Source organism: Dermacentor albipictus, chromosome 2 (assembly GCF_038994185.2).
Source record: "Dermacentor albipictus isolate Rhodes 1998 colony chromosome 2, USDA_Dalb.pri_finalv2, whole genome shotgun sequence".
Lineage (NCBI taxonomy): Eukaryota > Metazoa > Arthropoda > Arachnida > Ixodida > Ixodidae > Dermacentor > Dermacentor albipictus.
Window position 1 is genome coordinate 140,907,837 of NC_091822.1, and position 19,123 is coordinate 140,926,959.

The window sequence follows — 19,123 nt, forward strand, 5'->3', positions numbered from 1 at the left end:
CTCAAGCAACGCCCATTCGCAGGTGTACCCTTCGTATGCGCTGAAATCCGTCGATCCACTCGCTCACTGAAATTTATTAATAACGCAGAAATATAGTCGTATTTCTCGGATATGTATGCATATATATATTGCGCAGTATAGCTCATCCGCCAATTTTCCCGACAGTGACTGACTCAGTACTGACTCTGTCAGTTAACCTATCCGTTCTGACTTCGCCAGTGTGCTTAGCCGCCGCAGTGAGTAACGTTCTAAAGCCGAGCCTTTCTTTTTCTTCGTCCCTCTCTGTGCAGGTCCGGAAAGGTTCGTCTCGCGTGGCGAGCGACGAGAACTCGCGGCCCCCCGGGGCCGGGGGGCCAGAACCGCCACCCGCCTCCATCAACTCCCGGACGCAGCAGCCGCAGACCAGGAGCGCCTCCGGCGACAGGCTCAGCGACGTCAGTATAATACTGCGGCCAACACACACTTGCCTGCCCTCTGTCTCGCGCACCTTGCTTGCCTCTCTGCAGCTTTTGGTACATTAAAAGGGAGAGAATAAAGGGAAGCAAGGTTAACTAGGAGCAATAAAAACAGCGCTAAACGACGGGACGAGTGAAGGGACACAGACAACGGCGCCGTTGTCTGTGTCCCTTCACTCGTCCCGTCGTTTAGCGCTGTTTTTATTGCTCGTAGTCATGAACCAACCAGCCCAAATGCGTACTCTTTTGCAAGGTTAACTAGACTCGTGTTCCAGTTTGCTAACATATAATAGGTAAGTAGAATGTGGGTGCAAAAGAAACAGACAAGACGAAAGTTCAGGGCAGTCATGCGCACTACTCAACGCAAGGCGTTTCTATACAGTCGGGCACTCAAGCGCCTTCACATAACATGGAAAAGCTTGTGCGCCTTTCTGGGCTAAGGAGCTTTGGGCGCTAGGTTCCCGGTACCATTGCGTCGGCTAAAGACGTATCGTCCTCACGTTTTAGGACGTTAAGCTACCGTCGCGGAGCGTGGTGGTGCTTCTTATGAACCAACCCGCTAAAGCACTAAGTGAGCCATCGGTAATAGTGGTGGACTTTGAGCACCCGTGGACGCTGTTTGAGCTCCGTTCAAATGGCACCTAAGACGTTGGCGTTACCTTTCAAAAGCTGCCACTTGTGTTGTGAACCGTCAATGGGTTTGGGAGCCCGTTTGTGCCAGAAAGTAGTGGTCGTAAACACAGCAACTGGTCGTGTGGTGACTCTGGCGTTCGGAAACATGGATATTGATAAAACCGTTAGCGTACAGATAAACACTTAAAAGATTGCACGTACGGATGATGTCGAGTGATAGTTGAGTCTACTCAATAACGTTCCTGCGCGTCTTTCGTTTGCGCTATCGGTATGATTTGTTGTTGCTTTGTGGATAACGAATGAGGTATAAGTTGTACTCATCCGCGCGAGCTGAGAGATTATGAATAATCACTGCAGCTGCTGCAGGATCATTTCTGAGGTTATCGCAAGGACCGATGGCATGTCTCCGCACCAGAAGGACCGGTTCTCTTATTGCTGCTGTATCGCGCATAAATTGTCGACGTAAAAAAAAGTCACTTTGATATATGCCAATTATGTAGCGTGCATGAGTAACGGCCACCTTATTGCCCGTCGTTATGCGATTAGATCGCTGACCGTGTGCGTCGTGCCAAGAGCATTTTGTTGACACGAGGTCCCATATTTATCAGGCGCTCCTTTTCCGATTGCTTCACGCAAGCCCAACAAAGGATAAGCGAGTACGTGGTGCAACAGTATGTGTTCACACAGCGCCTGCCCTCGAAGATGACAATGAGATCCTCTGGCTTTCTCGTGTGTATGCACGATGACACTGCTCAAGTTACGAGAACAGTTGCGACAGTGTCTCAGCCAGGAGTTTTTAAATGGGGCAAAGCGAGAACGAGTACTTCCGTGGCTTTCCTGTTAGGCTTGCTTAGCCAGCCGGAGAGCTTGAGTGGCTTGTTGCGACATGATGCAGTATTAACGGACCGGATTATGTAAGATTTATTTTCATTTTCCATTCCTCTTGCGATTTTTAGTTCGTTCTCTGGTACGTCGCCAGGCGATCGCTATCGCGAGCATCGGCCACTTGCTGCGACGCTTGGTGAGAAATTAATGCAATTGAAGGAAAGGAATCCTTGCATAACCCCCACCCCTACCCCCCTGCTACTTTAGGCAGTGACAGGCTACCGCAGAAAGTGCGTACACAAGGGCCTTGTTGGCCTCAGGCGTCCTTTATAACGATTAGTGCATGTTTGATACTTTATGACACACGAGATTTTACCGTTATCAAAGTTTTATTAATATAATCCACTAGGGCTTCGCTTTGCTTTCACCGGGAGTACCATGAAAGTTACCATATCAGGAGTCGCAAACTCTTGATAGCGTTCCTCCCCTCTCGGTGAATGCGTTCTTGTAATTACACGCGTCTGGGTTTTCCTTCGAGTTCATCTCGAAATAGAAATTTCTTCCCATTATTTATTCCATTTAACTCGCGCCCTTTCATCATAGCCGTTGACTTCGGGCGTGTCAGTTCGTTTCATTACATCACGAGACGCTTAATAAGACGTCTTAGCTACGCGAGTTATCTGAAAGAGAAAACGAAGTTAGAACGTGGAATACATAAAAATTAAATAAATAAATAAACCGTGAAGCGTTATGAGCGTGAAAGACGGCAGGAAACAGCTGTTACAGAAAATAAAGAATGCGGGTAATGGAGCCAGCGGGCCTCGTGAGCGCTACATCTGTCCAGCGTGATGCAAGGGATGGCAGGCGAAAAAAATGTGGCCGTTGTAAAAGGAAAGCGTGACAAGCAAAAATGGAGAGCTGTTGTGGAGGGGACTCGAGTGTGGGAGGCAGCGAGTGAGGGGGATGCGACGAGGTGGAAAGGGAGGGAGAGGTTGGACGCGTGCTAAAGCTGTCAGCGGCGTGTCAAGTTCGTTAACAGCCGCTATGAAGAGCGAAAGGCGCGTTTTTTTTTTCTTCTTCTTTATTTCTTCGGGAAGTGTTCCCGTTCACGCGCGCCGAGGGCGCGTGCCAGCCAGCGGATGCGTTGCGTACACTTGTCTGTGCGCGACGTTTCCCAGCGACGAAAAAAACAAAAAAGCGCAAGCGAAGATGAACGAAAAACTGAAATGGAAAAACGAAGTGCAAGCAAGTGAGTCAGAGGTGAATACTTCTAAGTGGCGGCGGGCAGAGGGTGGGAGGAGCTGGCCGCGACTACGTTGCAAAACGACCCCCCCCCCCCTCTCTCTCTCGAGAGAGAGAGCCGTAATTTATCGAGCCACGCGCTGGCTTGCCTTTCTTGCAAGCGGCACTCCCTTTTAAATTGCCTCCTGGGAGAACGGACGAGGGAGAAAAAAAAAAAGGAAGTGTGAAGGCAGTGAAGGGAAGAGCGCCTAATTAAGTATTTGCTCGTACGCGACGAAAGGCGCCGCGCGGCAGCCTTTTGGCGCTGTTGTTGTTTGTCGACTTTTCGAAAGGGTTTGCATTATTGTTTCCTCTGTCTGGCTTGTTCGCGAAAAGCTGGGTTGTTTCCTGGAAATATATCCACGAGCACATTGTGTCGGGTATTGCGCGAAGTCGGTATCGGACGACAAGGTGTTGTTCCAACTTTTGTTTCCGGACGTGAAATTTGCCCTCGTCGTTGAAAATGGTAACTTGAGGAAGCGAAATTAATGTGTATCACAAAACTCTATTTCTTGGGGGGGGGGGGGGGGGGGGGAGGGGGGAGGGGTATGTTGCTTTTTTGTGCCGTTCGCGTTTAATGACGTACACTGAGGTCCGGCGTTTTGCTAAGGCGTGGGACAAATTAGCTACAGAGCTTCGGGATTCCGTTTCACGCCATTAGCATGCACTACGTGAGTACGACGCTTTTTGAATTGCCCCTAGTATGTCAGTTCTTTTTGTAACGTCGTCATGAATTCTCGGGAACGGCGTATGTGATCTAAATTACCAAGCTTCATGGCGCGTCAACGACGCTAAAGTAGTTGCTAAAGTAGTTGCTAAAGATCGTCCAAGAAATAGCTCGGGACCTATACGACGTAAAATGCGCCGGGAAGATATGTTCTTTTTTTTTATGAGAGAGAGAGAGAGAGAGAGAGAGAGAGAGAGAGAGAGAATGGAAAGACAGGGAGGTTAACCAGGGATTATCTCCCATTGGCTACCCTGTACTGGGGGAGGGGAAAGGGAATGAGATAGGTGAGAGACAGAAAAGAATATAATATAAATACAAAAGAAATAAAAAGGGAACTATACACACACGTACACACGAACTGTTTCTGTGGGCACTGTCACGCAGCCCGTAAAGACGTTGCTAGTCTTACGTAGTGTTTTTTTATGAACATTGCGCCAAAGAAACGCTTAGAATGTGCTAGGATCTGTTTAATAGATTCCTTAACCAAGTCAAAATTGGCTTCGAAATATTTAGTTTGAAACATGCTACAAAACTACAGGCCAGAGTTTAGTCCGCGACTGAACAAGGCCGGACTTCGCCATATCTATCGAGGACTCTGCTAGAATGGCAACACTTTGCAGTCCGTAGTTCTTGTTGGCGCGTGGCCATTGCCGCGCACCTATGGGAAGCCGGCGAGAGGGTGCATATAAGCGGTAGTTCTGGTTCAGTAACTCTTTAACGTCTGTATAGGGCCTGGCAATATGTGCAGAAATAGCAGCGACCCTTGCTTGCCGTGATTAGTTTCTTGGCTGTTACAGGTTTTGCACGACATGGCGCCACGTGTGCTTGCGCTTTATTTGCGTTTCCCCACCTCGAGCTATATATCTTAAGTGCCTTTGGGCCGATCAAGGTGGCTTTGTCCTAATGTACCCGAGGCGTCGTGCGCAGGGAGGGATCTTTGGTCTGTCCGTCCAAGTATTATTCCTGGCGGTATAGAAGGTTGATTGGTGTAGTGGACGGGATGATGGCGCCACCTGGAGCCGCGATGGGTAACCGGCGCTACCATGCAGTCTTTTATATATTTAAAATTTTCTTCAAGAACAACGCTCATGAAACAGAAAACTCGTCTATCACGCGTCTTGGTTGCAGGAAGCGGCACAAGATGTCGCTACCAGCGTAGTCGCTGCGTCTCGCCTCTCCAGTAACCGGGCGCTCAGCGATTCTTAATGCGTTTACGGATGTGCTGAAACTACCCATTCTAAAACCGGCTAAAACGCCGTTCTATGTATCAATAACCGTGGCGTTTCCAGAGTCACCATTCGGACGGCCGCGCCATTATCTGTAGCTGGGAATCTTAATGAGTTTACGATGCGCTGAGGGGGAACGGTTTTAGCCGTGAGCCGCCTTCCTTTGTTCTTCGGCAAGCTTGTGCCATGGCGGCTGTATCGCGACGTCCCAGCTCCTCGTAATTTTCTATTTTGTTAAGCGACGCGGCTCATGCGCTCTTCCCGGTATTTTAATTTTACTTCTGTTATTTTTTTTCGCATTGTTCCTCTTTTGCGCACGACAATCACTGCGCGTCGCTGATGGGGCGCGGATTGAATTTTCCGTCCTGTCCCCGGAGGAGGCTGAGTAATTACTGTCGCCTTAGAAGTTCAATTACATTGCCTCGACAGATGGGCGCGTGGAAGCGGTATAGTCTCTCTCTCTTTCTCTCTCTCTTGTCGTTTCTACTTGACTGCCTCAAAGACTCGCTTTGGGATTTTGTGTGCTGTGCTTGCGGTAAATTTGTGCTCCCAAAGTGCTCTCGGTATGTTTCTAGTTTCCGTTAGCGGTCGATATTTGTCTTGTGACTTTTTGCGACGCTCGCGGGTGTAGATTTGCTGTTGACCCACAGTCGCGTTCAATATGAGCAGCAATGCGGTGCCCGTGGTCTAGGCGCAAATAGTGCACGGCTGCGCCGACGTACGAATATTTGGAGAACTAGACATCGTTCCAATTACTGATATTTATTATTCCAATGCTTCGCGTGTCGATTTCCTGAAGTCAGTCTTGGAGCCATTTCCGCCACAGGCTCCATGTTGCAACTCATATTGGACGCGACTGTACGTAGTTTTCACCTCCAGGTGTCTTGTCGAAGGCGGCATCTTTTCCCACGTTTATTAAGGTTCACGTTCTCGCTCCAACAGAATTAGGAAACGGCCTAGTAGGACTTTCGTTTCACTTCCACATCTCCTTTATGGGCTGCACACTAGATACGTTGGGCGAATAACTGGTGGCCTGTCATATTTACTGAATGGGTGCCATGAGAAAGGAGGCGCTGTGGAGGACTACAAGGAACTAGGTGGTGTGATGGATGGATGGACCGATAGATGGATGGATGGATGAGTAACTTAATTGAGGTACCTCGGTGCGCCCGATTAGCGCGCAGGTGGTGTGAAGAAATTGCGAAATTTTCAGGGAAGGAATGCAGATGAAATGAAAGATGGAATGTCTCTGTACAAGATGGGGTAATTGAAGATCGCTGGGAGGAGCTTTCGTCCTGCAGTGGACATGAACAGGCCGATGATGATGAGGATGCTACGAAATACGTCAGCGCGATGTAAAGAAAGGAAACAGTTGTTGCGGGGTCGAATCTGGCTGATATCGTTCGGCAATTGTCCGTGGTGTGGGCCACATCTGATATTTCGGGCTTGATCGTGTCTGCCTCTTCCCGTTTACGGGGTACGGAAGGCACATAAATTGGTGAGGTTAAGCTGGTGACATCCTGTGACGCTGTGTTCAGTTAAGGTGCGCAAAATTACTATTCTAGTAATCGGCTGTGTTCTACAGCTGCCGGAGCAAAGCAGTCAGCAGCAACCTAATTTTCAGTGAACGTATGTTGGATAATTTATCGTTCCCTTTTTTCGTTGAAGGACAAGGGCACTGTACAGGGAATAAAAAAGAAAAAAAAAGTTGGTCGACAATTGCGTTTCTTGGCAATGCGATCTTTGAGCGCAGCTGCTGCCTTATTTCAACAACAGGAAATCGCATACAGAACAGGCAGCGCCGAACGGTGGCGGTTCTGCGTTTCGGATTGGGCAGCACACACCGCGATCCGCCGCTATCGAGCCGGCGCTCTGGCGATGCGCCATCTTATAGTGGGTCACCGCTGCGGAGAGGGTGGAGGGGAGCAGTTATTTAATGTTTCTTCTGAGGTGGGATGAGGAAACGGGTGGAGAACAGGGGTATTGACTAGAGGTCACACACTCATTCACTCACAGACAGGCCTCAATGTGGCCACACAAGGTTGGGGTGGGAAGAAGTCTGGGGACGAAACGCTATAACTGTCGTTCGAGTCACCGCAACGGCACTGCGCCAGGTAAGCGGAGGTATAGTGCAAGAGTTGAGGCGGGAAAATGACAGCTAGGCGCAAGCACTGCCAGAGGCGACCAATGCCACAGAAACGCGCCCCGCAAACGAGGAAGCGAGAGACTGCTGAGAGCCGTACAGCCACGCGGCGCGGAGACGGAGGAGCGGGGAGCAGTGGATCACGCGCGAGGAGGCAAGGAGCGCCCGCCGCCGGCACCGCGGCAGGGCCGCGACTGCGGGAGCAGGTACTACCACAGAACACCTATACAAACTTAGAGAAGGGAAACTGTACCTTCCACAGTGCTACGGAAATAAGCGTAGCGGTGGCGTCGTGAACTAAAGTATGTGACCACGGGTGGCGCTGTACGACAGGAAACGGAAACGGGGTTTTGCACACGCTTTACCAGGTGTTCTGTGGCTTTACTGGGTTTCTGGCTTCCGCGCCTCGATCGTGCTCCCGCCAGTTTAGTTGCTGTGTAGCAAACGTAGCGCCTATATTAAGTAGGCGCTACGTTTGCCACACAGCAACCAAACTGGCGGGAGCACGATCGAGGCGCAGAATACATGTAGCGCTGAGTCATATCGAGTTAAGGCACACTCTGAACTGACTTTTAAGGGCATCCCGAGCGGGTTTTCGTTTATTACGCCGCCGTTACGCCGAGTTGTGCCGCCGCGCTCCAGCTGTTGCATTTCGTGTAGGGCTACTGACAAAATGCGGTTTCCAGGTGGCACGATGGCCTCGACTGGAATAAACGCACACGACACCAAAGATTGAGTAAGCCTGAAAATATTTTATTTGCATTTTACAAGTACAACAAAAAGCACACGTCTACGCATCCACACCAACGCGGTTACATAGTCAAGAACATAGGCAAGAAATGGCTCATTAATAAGGGTAGCACAAACGCACCAGAAAGAAGACCTAAGCTACAAAACGTACGGTCGGCTGCTAAGTATAATAATTTCCCTGTCACCGCGTGTCACTTTTATACAGCATCTTTACAGCACTACCAGGCCGGGTAGTTTGGCGGAAAGAATGCAACAGCTTACGGCCGTCAGCTGCCTCTGTCATAATTATCCTAATCTCCGCATCAACGTCGTGCAAGTCCGCATACAGGCATCTGTATCTGAACCATATATGTGCCAGCTTAATACATGTGTAGTGAAATTATGACAACCACTGCGTCTTATCAAACGTATTGGTTTTGCAAATGCGCATTACAGCTGACGGAACGACATACTGTAAGTGAAGCACAAGAGAACAAGGACAAAAGGAGGATACAACACTTGAAGAAATGAAGAATTAGTAGGCGTACAGCAAACAAGCGATGACGGAGAACACACAATGATCGGGTGTTCTATGGCATCGCTTTGCGTATTTACGGTGTTATGGAGATCAACGGCATAAAAACGTACCTTCAAGCGTACTCCCTCAACCTCCGCCGCATTTATCATGATAATCAACGCCTAAACAAAATGAGGCACTATTTTTTGCCAAGAGTAGACCTCTTTACAGCAAGTCTATGTAATGACTCGCAGACGAAACCAGCATGCTTTCGAAAATGTTTTACCGCCGTAGTATTCGAACGCCAACGGCCAGGAAACGCATCGATGCCAATAGGCTGTCGGCTGTCGGTGGTTAATCAAGTACAAAAACCTTGACGCTATGACTAAAAAGCAGCTTCAACAATCAAATTTAAAAAAAATCAACTGCCTATTTGCCTGAGGTAACAAAACATCTTTAGACACCTCGATTGTTTATGTCAATGTTTTGTGTAAAGTAAAAAAATTCACCATGTTTAGCGCCCCTAGCAGAGAAAGCACAAATTAAAGTATTCGACCAAATTACAGTAACTCCACTTGCGCGCTTACGCTGAAACGCGCCTCGATTGATTTTTCGCCCTCTGTGGCCATTTGTTGAACTTGAGAGTGTACGGGGCCTGGTACTACGTGGAGGGAGGAGTAGACGATAGCGGCGAGAGTCACCGCAACGGCGCCGCGCGGATGAAATGGGCAAGGGGATAGGCGAGGACACGTGATCCGGCTTGGGAGGACAAGGGGCATGGAGTCTCCTACAATATACTTGAGGAAACTTTGGCGCTGCAGTCATTGTCCTACTATGGGAATGATGTGGAGTACATGAAGTGCACCGATTGAGCTTGTCGAGGTGGCCAAATTAAGACACGCCAAGCGTCTCAAGGCGTCTCATGTCGCGATAAATTCATAAGGGCGTTTCACATCACCTTTTGATACATGCGCCCGTGGCTTAATGGTTTCAATATCCGGCTTCTGTGCTAGAGGTCCTGTGTTCAAATCCTGCCATGGGACAATTTTAATAACGTTTATTTAATTGCTTACTACACAGTACATTGTTAAAAAGGAGCAGCTTACAAAGTCACAAAGCCGTTTGAAGCCAGAAGAACGAAATTTAGACAAATCCATGTACTTCACATAATTCCAATGCTGGTACAACCGCTCCCATTGCAGCTCCCATAGACACTAGCCCCAGAGTTTCTCCTAGTAATAATTGTGTTCAACTCGATGAGGGAGAGCATGACTCGCGCCTCGCGCAAGAGGTGGCAGCAGGAGCGCGCGCAGTTAAAGCAGCGCTCGGATGATGACCTTGGTTACGACGAAGCACCACGGCGAGCCCGACAGCGACGCGAAACGCGGGAACGGGCGATCCCGTATATGTTTTCAGTGCGTCCATATTCCGTAAAAGCCAATTAAGTCTACGGTCAGGGCTTTAAAAAAAAAAAAAAGAAAACGCGTATCGACGTAGCTTCGCATGCGGTATGTACGCGTGCAGACGCTCCATTCCAGCTTAAATGCCGCTGAGTCACCGGCATACGTCTCCCGTGTATTAGCTTTAAAGCGTATAGCAGTCGGCTCGCCGCTGTGGCATGTTTGCAAACGTCCCTTGAGCGGTATGGTCTCCTGAGCTCTGATGAATAGCGCGGCGATGCTGGCTGCCTCCGTGCCGCGTTCTGTAATAGAGCCGCCCCGCAAGTGTGGGGTGTTGTGAGGAGGAGCATCACACAACTCGCAGGAGTGGCCGCACCAACGCGTTGCTCTCTCTCTCTCCCTCTGGCGCTTTCGGCAACGTTGAAGAGGAATCGTGCAGCGCATGCTCACCGGAGTGTCGCGGCGCGGTCGGGGAGGGGGGGAACAGCGTGCGGCCTTTCAATTTGACTAATGGACGGCGGTGGGCTAGCCAGCTCGCCAGGCCATGTTGCCAGGGGAAAGCAGCCTATCTTTTTGCGCGCTTCAACTTTGGTGGCAGGTAGTAGTGCTTCGCTTGTGTGTTACCTGCTTAGTGGAACAGCCGCTGTACTACGCGGGCGGGCGTCGCGGCCGCGTCGGCGGGCCGTTCGTATATATGCACACACGCCTGGAGGCGAGGGAGGACGCCATGTGCGAGACAACTATCTCTGCGCGTGACCTTTCTTTCCTCCTTGTTGGCTTTCTGTGTCGTTGGCATCCGAGTACTTAATTGGGTCGCCGCGCCGAATGAACGTGCGCCAGGTTATTGCGCTACTGCCCGTGTTTGGTGGCAAATGTTCTTTGACTTGCGCGGAGGTAGCGTCCCTCGGAAAACTGGTTGTCGAGTGGCGCATCTGCTTTGAGAAGGGCAAGTTCTGTTTCTTTTGGCATCTATTGTTGCGCGGCGTGTCTCCATCCTCAAGGACAGGGCCGTACAGATGACGTTCTTTTCTTCACCGTTAGTAGAGGCCGTAAATAATGTATCCCGATCGCCACGTTGTTCTCAAAAGTGCGTATGCGTAGCAGTACTCCCAAGAAAGCATCGTGCTGTCTCATATTGCGATGCACGGTTCCTTATCGTGCTGGTGTTCAGTTTGGAAATAAAGCGCTCACCCGAACACCAGCAAGTGGTCTTGTTCGTTCATACTTGCCATTGTACACTTGCCTGGCGACAGCCTTTTCCGGATCGTTCCCCGACTACTCGATTTTTCTTGACATCTGGAGGTCGCGCATCAAATATCGATCAGAAAGGAGCGCATTGTTTGGTCGCGAATGTAGAAGGTCGGGGAATTCGACACCGCCTGTGCCATTGGACACGGCCTGTGCGGCAGCGAACTCGCCTTGCGGTTACGCTCTTGCGCCTTTTTGATTCTCCTTTTTAGCGTGCGTACACGGCGACAAAGCACTTCACGCTCTTCAATGCTTGCACCGGCAGCACCCCCCCCCCCTCCCTCTCTCTTTTATCCGCTGCCGCTACCGTGGCGCGGTTCTGAAAAACAGCGACGATGGCGCGGCCAATAGTGTTCCCACAGACGGCACAAAAGAAGCAAGCGCCGCAAAGCGGCCGACAGCCGCCGCGGGCTCTTGGGTAAGCTTCTGGCTTGCTCGCGTTCGATGCTCCACATAACAGGGGTGGGAGGAGACGACGCCAGAGGGAGATGGATAGACGACGCCCCCCAGTCGATGCGTGTGGGGAAGCGCTTTGGGACCTGTGCGAAAGAGCCGCCGGAGGAGTGGCGGGGGGGGGGGGGGGGGGGCGCTTTAACGACTTTTCGATACGCTTCTCGGCTCGCCTCTTCTTCCTCTGTGTGCTGCCTCGATTTCCAGACCTTCCGTGTTCTTTATTTTGCTCCTGTTTTGGATTCGGTCCAGTAGGCTCGGTTCGATGGTTTTATTTTCTCGGTTTGCTCGGCTTTGGCTCTTCCCTCCGCTGTAGTCACTTCATTCAATGGTTCTTGGGTGTTTTACTCGATGCTTTTGGCGTGTCTTCGCCCATTTGGCTTTCTTGTACCTCGCTGAATCGTTTTCCATAGGCTTTTCTTTTCTCTCTCTCTTTCATGCTATACGTGAACGTGGTTTGGTTGGCGTGCGTGCATGTGTGTGTGTGTGTGTGTGTGTGTGTGTGTGTGTGTGTGTGTGTGTGTGTGTGTGTGTGTGTGGTGCTTTACCGCCTGTCAGTTCGCTTCTGTTGCCGCAGTTGGTGCCCCTCCTATTCGACGTGGGCAGAGAGAGAGAGAGAGAGAGAGAGAGAGAGAGCGATGCGTAGGAGAACGCGGGAGAGTCAAAATGTTTCCCGTTGCTACACCCAGCCTCCTCCCTTTTCCGGAGTGTGTGATCTCGCGTGTTCGTACGCGCTCGTTGTGAGCTGCTGTGTTTGTTTTATATTCGATATCCCGGCCGGTCGTCTCGAGATTTGCCCAGCACACGGTGCACTTCCCACTTCCACCTCCCCGCCCTCCCCTTCATTTCCTTACCCCTCCGTTACCGTCGCAGCCGTAGTATCCATTTTATTTTATCGCTCAGCTCACCCTCTCCCAGCAGCGCCTCTTTCATTCTCTCGCTCTCTCTCAGATCGTGCGTTCTCTCGCGCGGTCGCCCGTGAGCTAGAGCTGTAAGTGTTGTTTCTGCTGGAACCCGCAGCGCGGCGAAGATGGATGAAGCATCCCCCGCCTGCAGCCGCGCTGCTTTCTTGTCTCTTTGCCCTCCATCCTCTTTCGAGGTAGTTTTTCTTTTCTTTCTTTTTCTCTTTTGGCGTGGAAGGAAGTCCCAGCTTCCTTGTGGCATGTTGGGATGTCTCTTTCGGGCTGCCTGTTCTACCGCCACCTACTGGGCCAGACGGTCGTCGCTTCTTTTGCTTCGATCTTTTGTTTGCTCCTCGCGGTCGATCTCCTGCTTCTCCTTCTTCATCTTCCCTCGTTTATACCGCCCCGCTATCACGATGACGGCAGGGGGTTAGCGAGCGAGGAGAGCAAGCGGGAGGGAATGGAGGAAGCAAAGCAAAAGAAAGAAACACGAAGGGGGGGCCTCTTCTCGTTTTGTTCCTCCTCTGCAAGGGAGATTTTTTAGGGCTTCCTCGTTATTTTGTTAAGAGGCCCCCGTTTTCGATATCCGATTAGGACCGCGGCCTGGGGCGGGATGGCTTATGCACTTGTTTTCCATTTGTTTGGCACACACTGTGTGCAGCACACGCTCTCTCTCTCTCTCTCTCTCTCTCTCTCTCTCTCTCTCTCTCTCTCTCATAGTCGCGTGCCGCGGCGCCGTTGTTGCGGGATTATTATTATTGTTATCACCGGCCGGCATCGCTGCCTCTGTCCTTACCCCCGGCGTTCTTTGTGTATGGTGGCGGCAGTTGTCTCTCGTTCGGATATTGGCTTATCCGTCCCATAAATGCGGCGCTGTTTGGATGCTCTGCTGCCTACGTTTCTTTAGCGTTGACTCTGTTTAATCTTTCTTTCTTTCTTCTGTTCTTTTTTTTTCTATGTTGGAGAGCTGTTCTGGTTCCTGACACAGCGTGTGTCGGTTTTCTTTCTGTCTTTCGCTCTATCTGTATAGGCGTTTCCCTGAATCATCCTGCAATTGAGTAGCGGTTCTTTCGTTTCCTCCCTCCCAGTTCTCTTCTTTTTTCTTTCTTTTTCGCTCGCCTCCGAATATCGCCGAGAGTTCATTTCGTTTCAGACTTCGCTGCGGTTCTCCAGCGGCGGCTCCACTCCCGGCCACGGTGGAAGAATACCGTGCTCCCGGCTCGTCGATTTGTATTCATTACTAGACGGCTGCTGTCGCTGCTGCTGCTTCTGCTTCGGCTCTGCACCGAAAGCAGTTTCTATTTATTGCGTTGACGTGCGCTCTCTCTCTCTCTCTCTCACCCCCCCCCCCCCCCCCCGTCCTGTCTGTCTTTGCGCTGCTGTCATTGTTTTAATCGACCTCTCCGCCGTCCTGAGCCTTTATTTCGCTGTCCTCCTACCCTCGCGGTGACCCCGTGTTTATTGCTCGTATAACCGTGGGCGTCGCACCGCCTTGAACGTCTGTGGAATTCGGCTTTTTAGCGAGAGTGCAGTGCTTTCACGAGTCGCTTCACGTCACGCTGTTGGCGCCCGCTACTTCACTACATGGTCTGTGCGGTTGTTTCCTTAATCTTGTTTTTGTTTTTCTTCACAAAATAGCGATGTTGGGCGCAGCTAAAGTGCGTAACGTAACCTTCGCCAGTATGCTAATATATTTAGTGAAAGTCTCCGAGCCGACTCTTTCTCTCTCTCCCCCCCCTCTCTCTTTTAACTTAATATTACTGTTTTGGTTTTGCTGTTCGTTAAAGGTAGCGGCAGGTGAGGCTGAGCCCTCGGGAACTTGTCTCCCTGCTCTTTCGGTCCACGTCTCTGTGTGGTTCATCGTCCGCGTGTTGTCTGTTTTCCGTGCACGTCGAAATGGCGAAGCACGTAAGGAACGATGCTGCACGCAACTCTTCCTCCTACTGCACGTAACAGATGTTGTGGCTGGCGTGTTCTTGCTCTAGCCCCCGGCGGGGCACTAAGCTCTATCTACGATGACGTATAACTCCATTAGGCGCGCGTTATAAATGAAGCGCTTTTAACTTGCGTTCGTATTCCGTTTCGAAAACACGTTGGCGTGTTCCAAATTTCGAAACTCGGGGAAACCGCCGTCACGAAAGTGCTGGGAACGAGAAAGATGCGTGGGTGGGTCTGTGTTAGCTTGTAGCGTCCAATATCCTTCTTCTTCTTCGGCACACTAACCGCGTAGAATAGCATTGTGTCGAAAGCGCTCTCTCCGCGATCTGTCAGCGCCATTAAGCGTCGGCGCAGCTGCGCACGTTATACGAAGGGTTGCGTAATTATCGCTAGCTGGCCATGTTTAGCATCAGTACGTTGGCGTAGCCCCGCTCGGCCATTGTTGCAAGAGCTGTTAACCTGAGGTTTAAATTGCAGCGTTAGTCTAAGGCCGGCTACGGCTGTAAGAAATACGAACCAATCTGTAAGCGGCGGAGCACGGTAGCGAAAAACAGTCGTTCGAGCGCAGTGCGCGTTGATTACCCGAGAAACCGACGTCGGAAGGCTTGCGAAACGCGCAGGCACGCGTTTTGCCTCTATATGCCGCGCAGTCTTGGCCTTGACGTTCGGGGAGTCCGATTCGTTTCGTACTGGCAGTGAAACGTTCCTCGTGGCAGTCCAGTGATTTGTTGCCGTGCATACTGGAAAGCATACGAGTCTTGCGAAAATTAAAGACGAGTTTTACGGAATCCATATGGATTGCATAAGAATTCGTCGGAAAGCGCCTGCAATATACATGGAATTATGAAATGGATACGATACGTTTCAGTAGGGTTATTAACCGAAACTCCTGCCCGCGCCGTCGGCTGAGATGAGAGAACCGGAGGGTTTGGACGGGAGGTGGGGGGGGGGGGGGGGCTTCTTAGTTGCGGCTTATACGCTTCACTGCCGGAAAGTGAGTGGTGTGCGCTGCATTTGGGCGCGATAGGTGAAGGTGAAGGAGATTGTAATGCTGGGACTACTGGCAGAAGTAATTCCTTGCAAATAGCTGCCTGTGAATGCCTCCCACAGAAACGCCACTTCTCGAATTGCTTACATTACATGGCGCTGAACGAATAGACAATGTCGTGTGCACGGAGCGCAAAATCTTTATCATCACGAGACGCGCACGTATGCGTCCAGCAACGTATCGTTTGGGACCACAGAGCAGAGCATCGTTCATGCCACATCGCAAGAGTATATGTGGGATGGAAGATCGCAATTATTGGAGCACGCACGCACGCACGCACGCACGCACGCACGCACGCACGCACGCACGCACGCACGCACGCACGCACGCACGCACGCACGCACGAAGGGACAGCTTTTGAGGCACCTATATAGGGAGTATCATGCGAGGCCTACGCAACGTTAGAGTGCGGTTTATTTGCAGGAACACTGCTGTTCTGTATAGTGCGCGAAGTCGTCTGCTCCGTCTCATCTTTTCTCAGATGAGCGATGTTTTCAGTGACCGATTAGGAAAGAGAGCTGGCGCGAAGGTATTGCGTGCTTCTTCGCTGCGTTGTTCGGCGCCATACTTACGCCACGCGCATGCAACAGTACAAGTATCTGCATGTTTTTAGCACGGCGTTCGACCCGTACGCTTTATTACTTCAGCGGCCCACTTCCACTGAAAAGTCCTGACGCGCACAAAGGACACGGCTAACCCGTCTCGTACTCGTGTTTCTCTCGCTCGCTCTGTATCTCTATCTCTTTCTTTTTCTTTATCATCCCCCCTCCCTCCTCCTTGAATGTCCCGTGTTTATCCGCGGGCATTCGATTTCTCGATAGCGCTCCAGGCTGTATTATTTTTGCGCTCTCTTTCTGCAGGCTTCTCAAACTGGTCGTAGTTTCAGTTTCGAAGCACATACTCTACTTTATGTTAAGTATATTCCAAGAAGAGGTGCGGGAGGGGTGCGAAGGTTGAGGGGCCAGGAGGGCACAAAAAGCCGATCAATTTCGAAAATTCTTTCCGAAACACCGTATGAGCGACCTCCCTTAGAAAAAAAAAAATAAGAAAAACCGCTCGCCGCGGCGCATTTATCGGGGCTTCCTTTTACAACGTTGGCGAGTATGTGTTCGAAGAATTCCTATAACGTTTGCCTTCTTCGGAAGAAGGACTGCGGCTAAAAAGCAAAATAAAACGGGAAAGGGACCGAATATTGCGTGACATGAGGTGTCCGAGAACGAGAGGGGGAGCACAATGCATTATAGGTCGCGCGTATATATAGTATGTACAAGGCGCGTTCTTGCGGGAGGGGGTGCTTGAAGGGATCGAACTGATGACGCGTGCGTTTTATGTTACTTCAGAAAAGCAGTATATATATATATATATATATATATATATATATATATATATATATATATATATATATATATATATACACGGGCTGGTGGTTTGGATGTGGGGGGGGGGGGGGTGGAATACATAGAACTTCGGCGCGCTTTGTTGCTTGCTTGAGGAACTGTTTGCGCGCATTTTGTGGGCGTCGATCCGTTTCGAAACTGCATCCCATTCTTCACCGACTTCGTGAATGCGCCTTCTTGTTTTGTTGTCTCTTCTCTCGCACGTTTCGTATTTCGCCGAGAGAATCGAAGGCGTCCGTTTCGTCTTCGCATACCCGAGGGAGATTGTTGTGGCCGTCTCGCCGCCAGTTCGGAAGCTCCGGACGCCCCGGAACGAGTTTTGCGTCGGTGCCCGTTGTCGAGAGGTGGCGAGACGGGCGGCCGACGAGTGACGGTCGTTTCCGTTTCCAAGTGCGCGCGTTTTGGCGGCGAGTAGAGAGAGAGAGAGAGGGAGATAGAGAGATAGAGAGAGAGAGAGCGCTTGGATTCGGAAATCGGACACGCTTACGTTTCTTTCTTTTTTGTCTGATTTGTGGGCTACGTGAATCTGTTTACTGTTGTAGCGTGTCCTCCCTTTTACGAGTGTACGGCTCTGTCGAGTGGCTCCGTTAGCGCCTTTGTTCACCCGCGCATATACGTGCAGGTACGGAACTTAACGTGAGTGTCTGAATGCGTTGCGTCCTTCTGTCGTGACGCCAGCTCGCGGGGCTGACGCGAGACGCTTTATTTTTGTGTTTTAATACTGAAGTCGCCGTCAGACTGGCGGTTACATTATTAGTGGGGAACCTTTTTATTACGCCATTTTAAGCGTGTGGTATTAATCACCGTTGCCTATTGTGCGAATGTTTTTGGCATAAAGTTTATTGCGCTTTTTTTATAAGGTCTGTATCCCCCCCTCCCTTCCCCCTGTCGGCTATCGTATAAAAAATATGGTAAGGAAGTAGTGCAGCTGTACCTGTTCATGTGCGCGTGGCCCCGCTGAAGTTAAGGCAAAGCCGGTTGAGTTATGTCGACCGTGCTGTGTCCTTTTCTTTTTTGTTTTCCTTCACATTTTGTTCCACCTTTTCGCAGTGCGCGCGACGGCAGGCGCACCTGTTTAAATGTTTTGCGTCGCCCTTTTTCTGGTATGCCGCTTACGATTGCTCGACAGTCTGGCGTTTTGTTTTGACTGGGTATCGCGAGCGGGCTGGGGCACCGAGAGCAGGAAAATCGTGCCAACGCAAATCTTAAAATACCGTATTTGCGCTATTGTAGCGCGCACTTATTTCTAATAAAAAGTTGCGTTCGGAGCGGCATGCGCCTTACAAACGTAACTAATTCCATTCGGGCTGTAAACGGAAACTGATTCTTACTATCTTAAAAAAAGAAGAAAGAAGCTACCAAAAGCGACGCTCGGAGACATCGCAAGCTGGTTCAGTGGTGCGTGGAATGCCCTCCCGCAGACGATGGTTGCGCGAGCCTCCGGAAGTGTCAGACATTTCTAGTGCATTAAATTTGAACTAAAGATGACTTTCTGTGGTCGGTAGACAGCGAAAGGGAGGTGTCGTCGGACTCCGATAGCCAGTAACTGCAAATATTCTGCTGTGTGTGTGTGTGTGTGTGTGTGTGTGTGTGTGTGTGTGTGTGTGTGTGTGTGTGTGTGTGTGTGTGTGTGTGTGTGTGTGTGTGTGTGTGTGTCTTTGTACGTTCCACAATATCATTTCAACTCGGTACGCGTCGATTCGGGTTTCGTTTATTGATGCGCGTGGTAGAATCGGCACAAAGTTATCTATTTGAATATTTCGCCGGTAATATAATGCGCGTTACGATCGGTGCCGCGGTAGAATCGTGCAAGTACGGTGCAAGTACGGTACCCTGTTTTTTTTTTTTCTCCCCTTTTGGTCCTTTCACCGCCGCCTTGCTTGATTCTTGATTAACAGAACACAAGCGGTTTCTTCTTCCTCCTTCTGCGCCGTTAATCGGCTCGAAGTGTCTCCCTCGAGAAGCGCATACATCTCTCGCCTCGGTGCGCTTCATTTTCGTGCGAAAGCAGTGCCTCAGTCGACAGTGGTTCATTAGCCGGCCGCGAGTGGGCTCGTCCCCACTCCTTTCCTCAGATCTCCTCGCAGTCGATTTCCGCGTGGATCGTTTCATTCACGACGCACATTTAATTGCGGTCTTTTGTTCGCGGCAGTTTAACCTCGCGGTGTCGTCGATCGCGCTGTCGATTTGCCGAAGGGTGCTTC

At 50.5% G+C, this 19,123-nt stretch overlaps 1 protein-coding gene across 4 annotated transcripts in view; it reads left to right on the forward strand.

Moving 5' to 3' along the window:
* The window catches only part of LOC139056115 (autism susceptibility gene 2 protein-like), a 444,462-nt gene that overhangs the window by 231,934 nt on the left and 193,405 nt on the right, over positions 1-19,123 (forward strand). For all 4 annotated transcript variants that reach the window (XM_070534006.1, XM_070534008.1, XM_070534007.1 and 1 more), the window contains one exon: positions 291-434. In XM_070534006.1, coding sequence (XP_070390107.1) covers positions 291-434 — 144 coding nt within the window. The remainder of the gene's footprint in view (positions 1-290; positions 435-19,123) is intronic.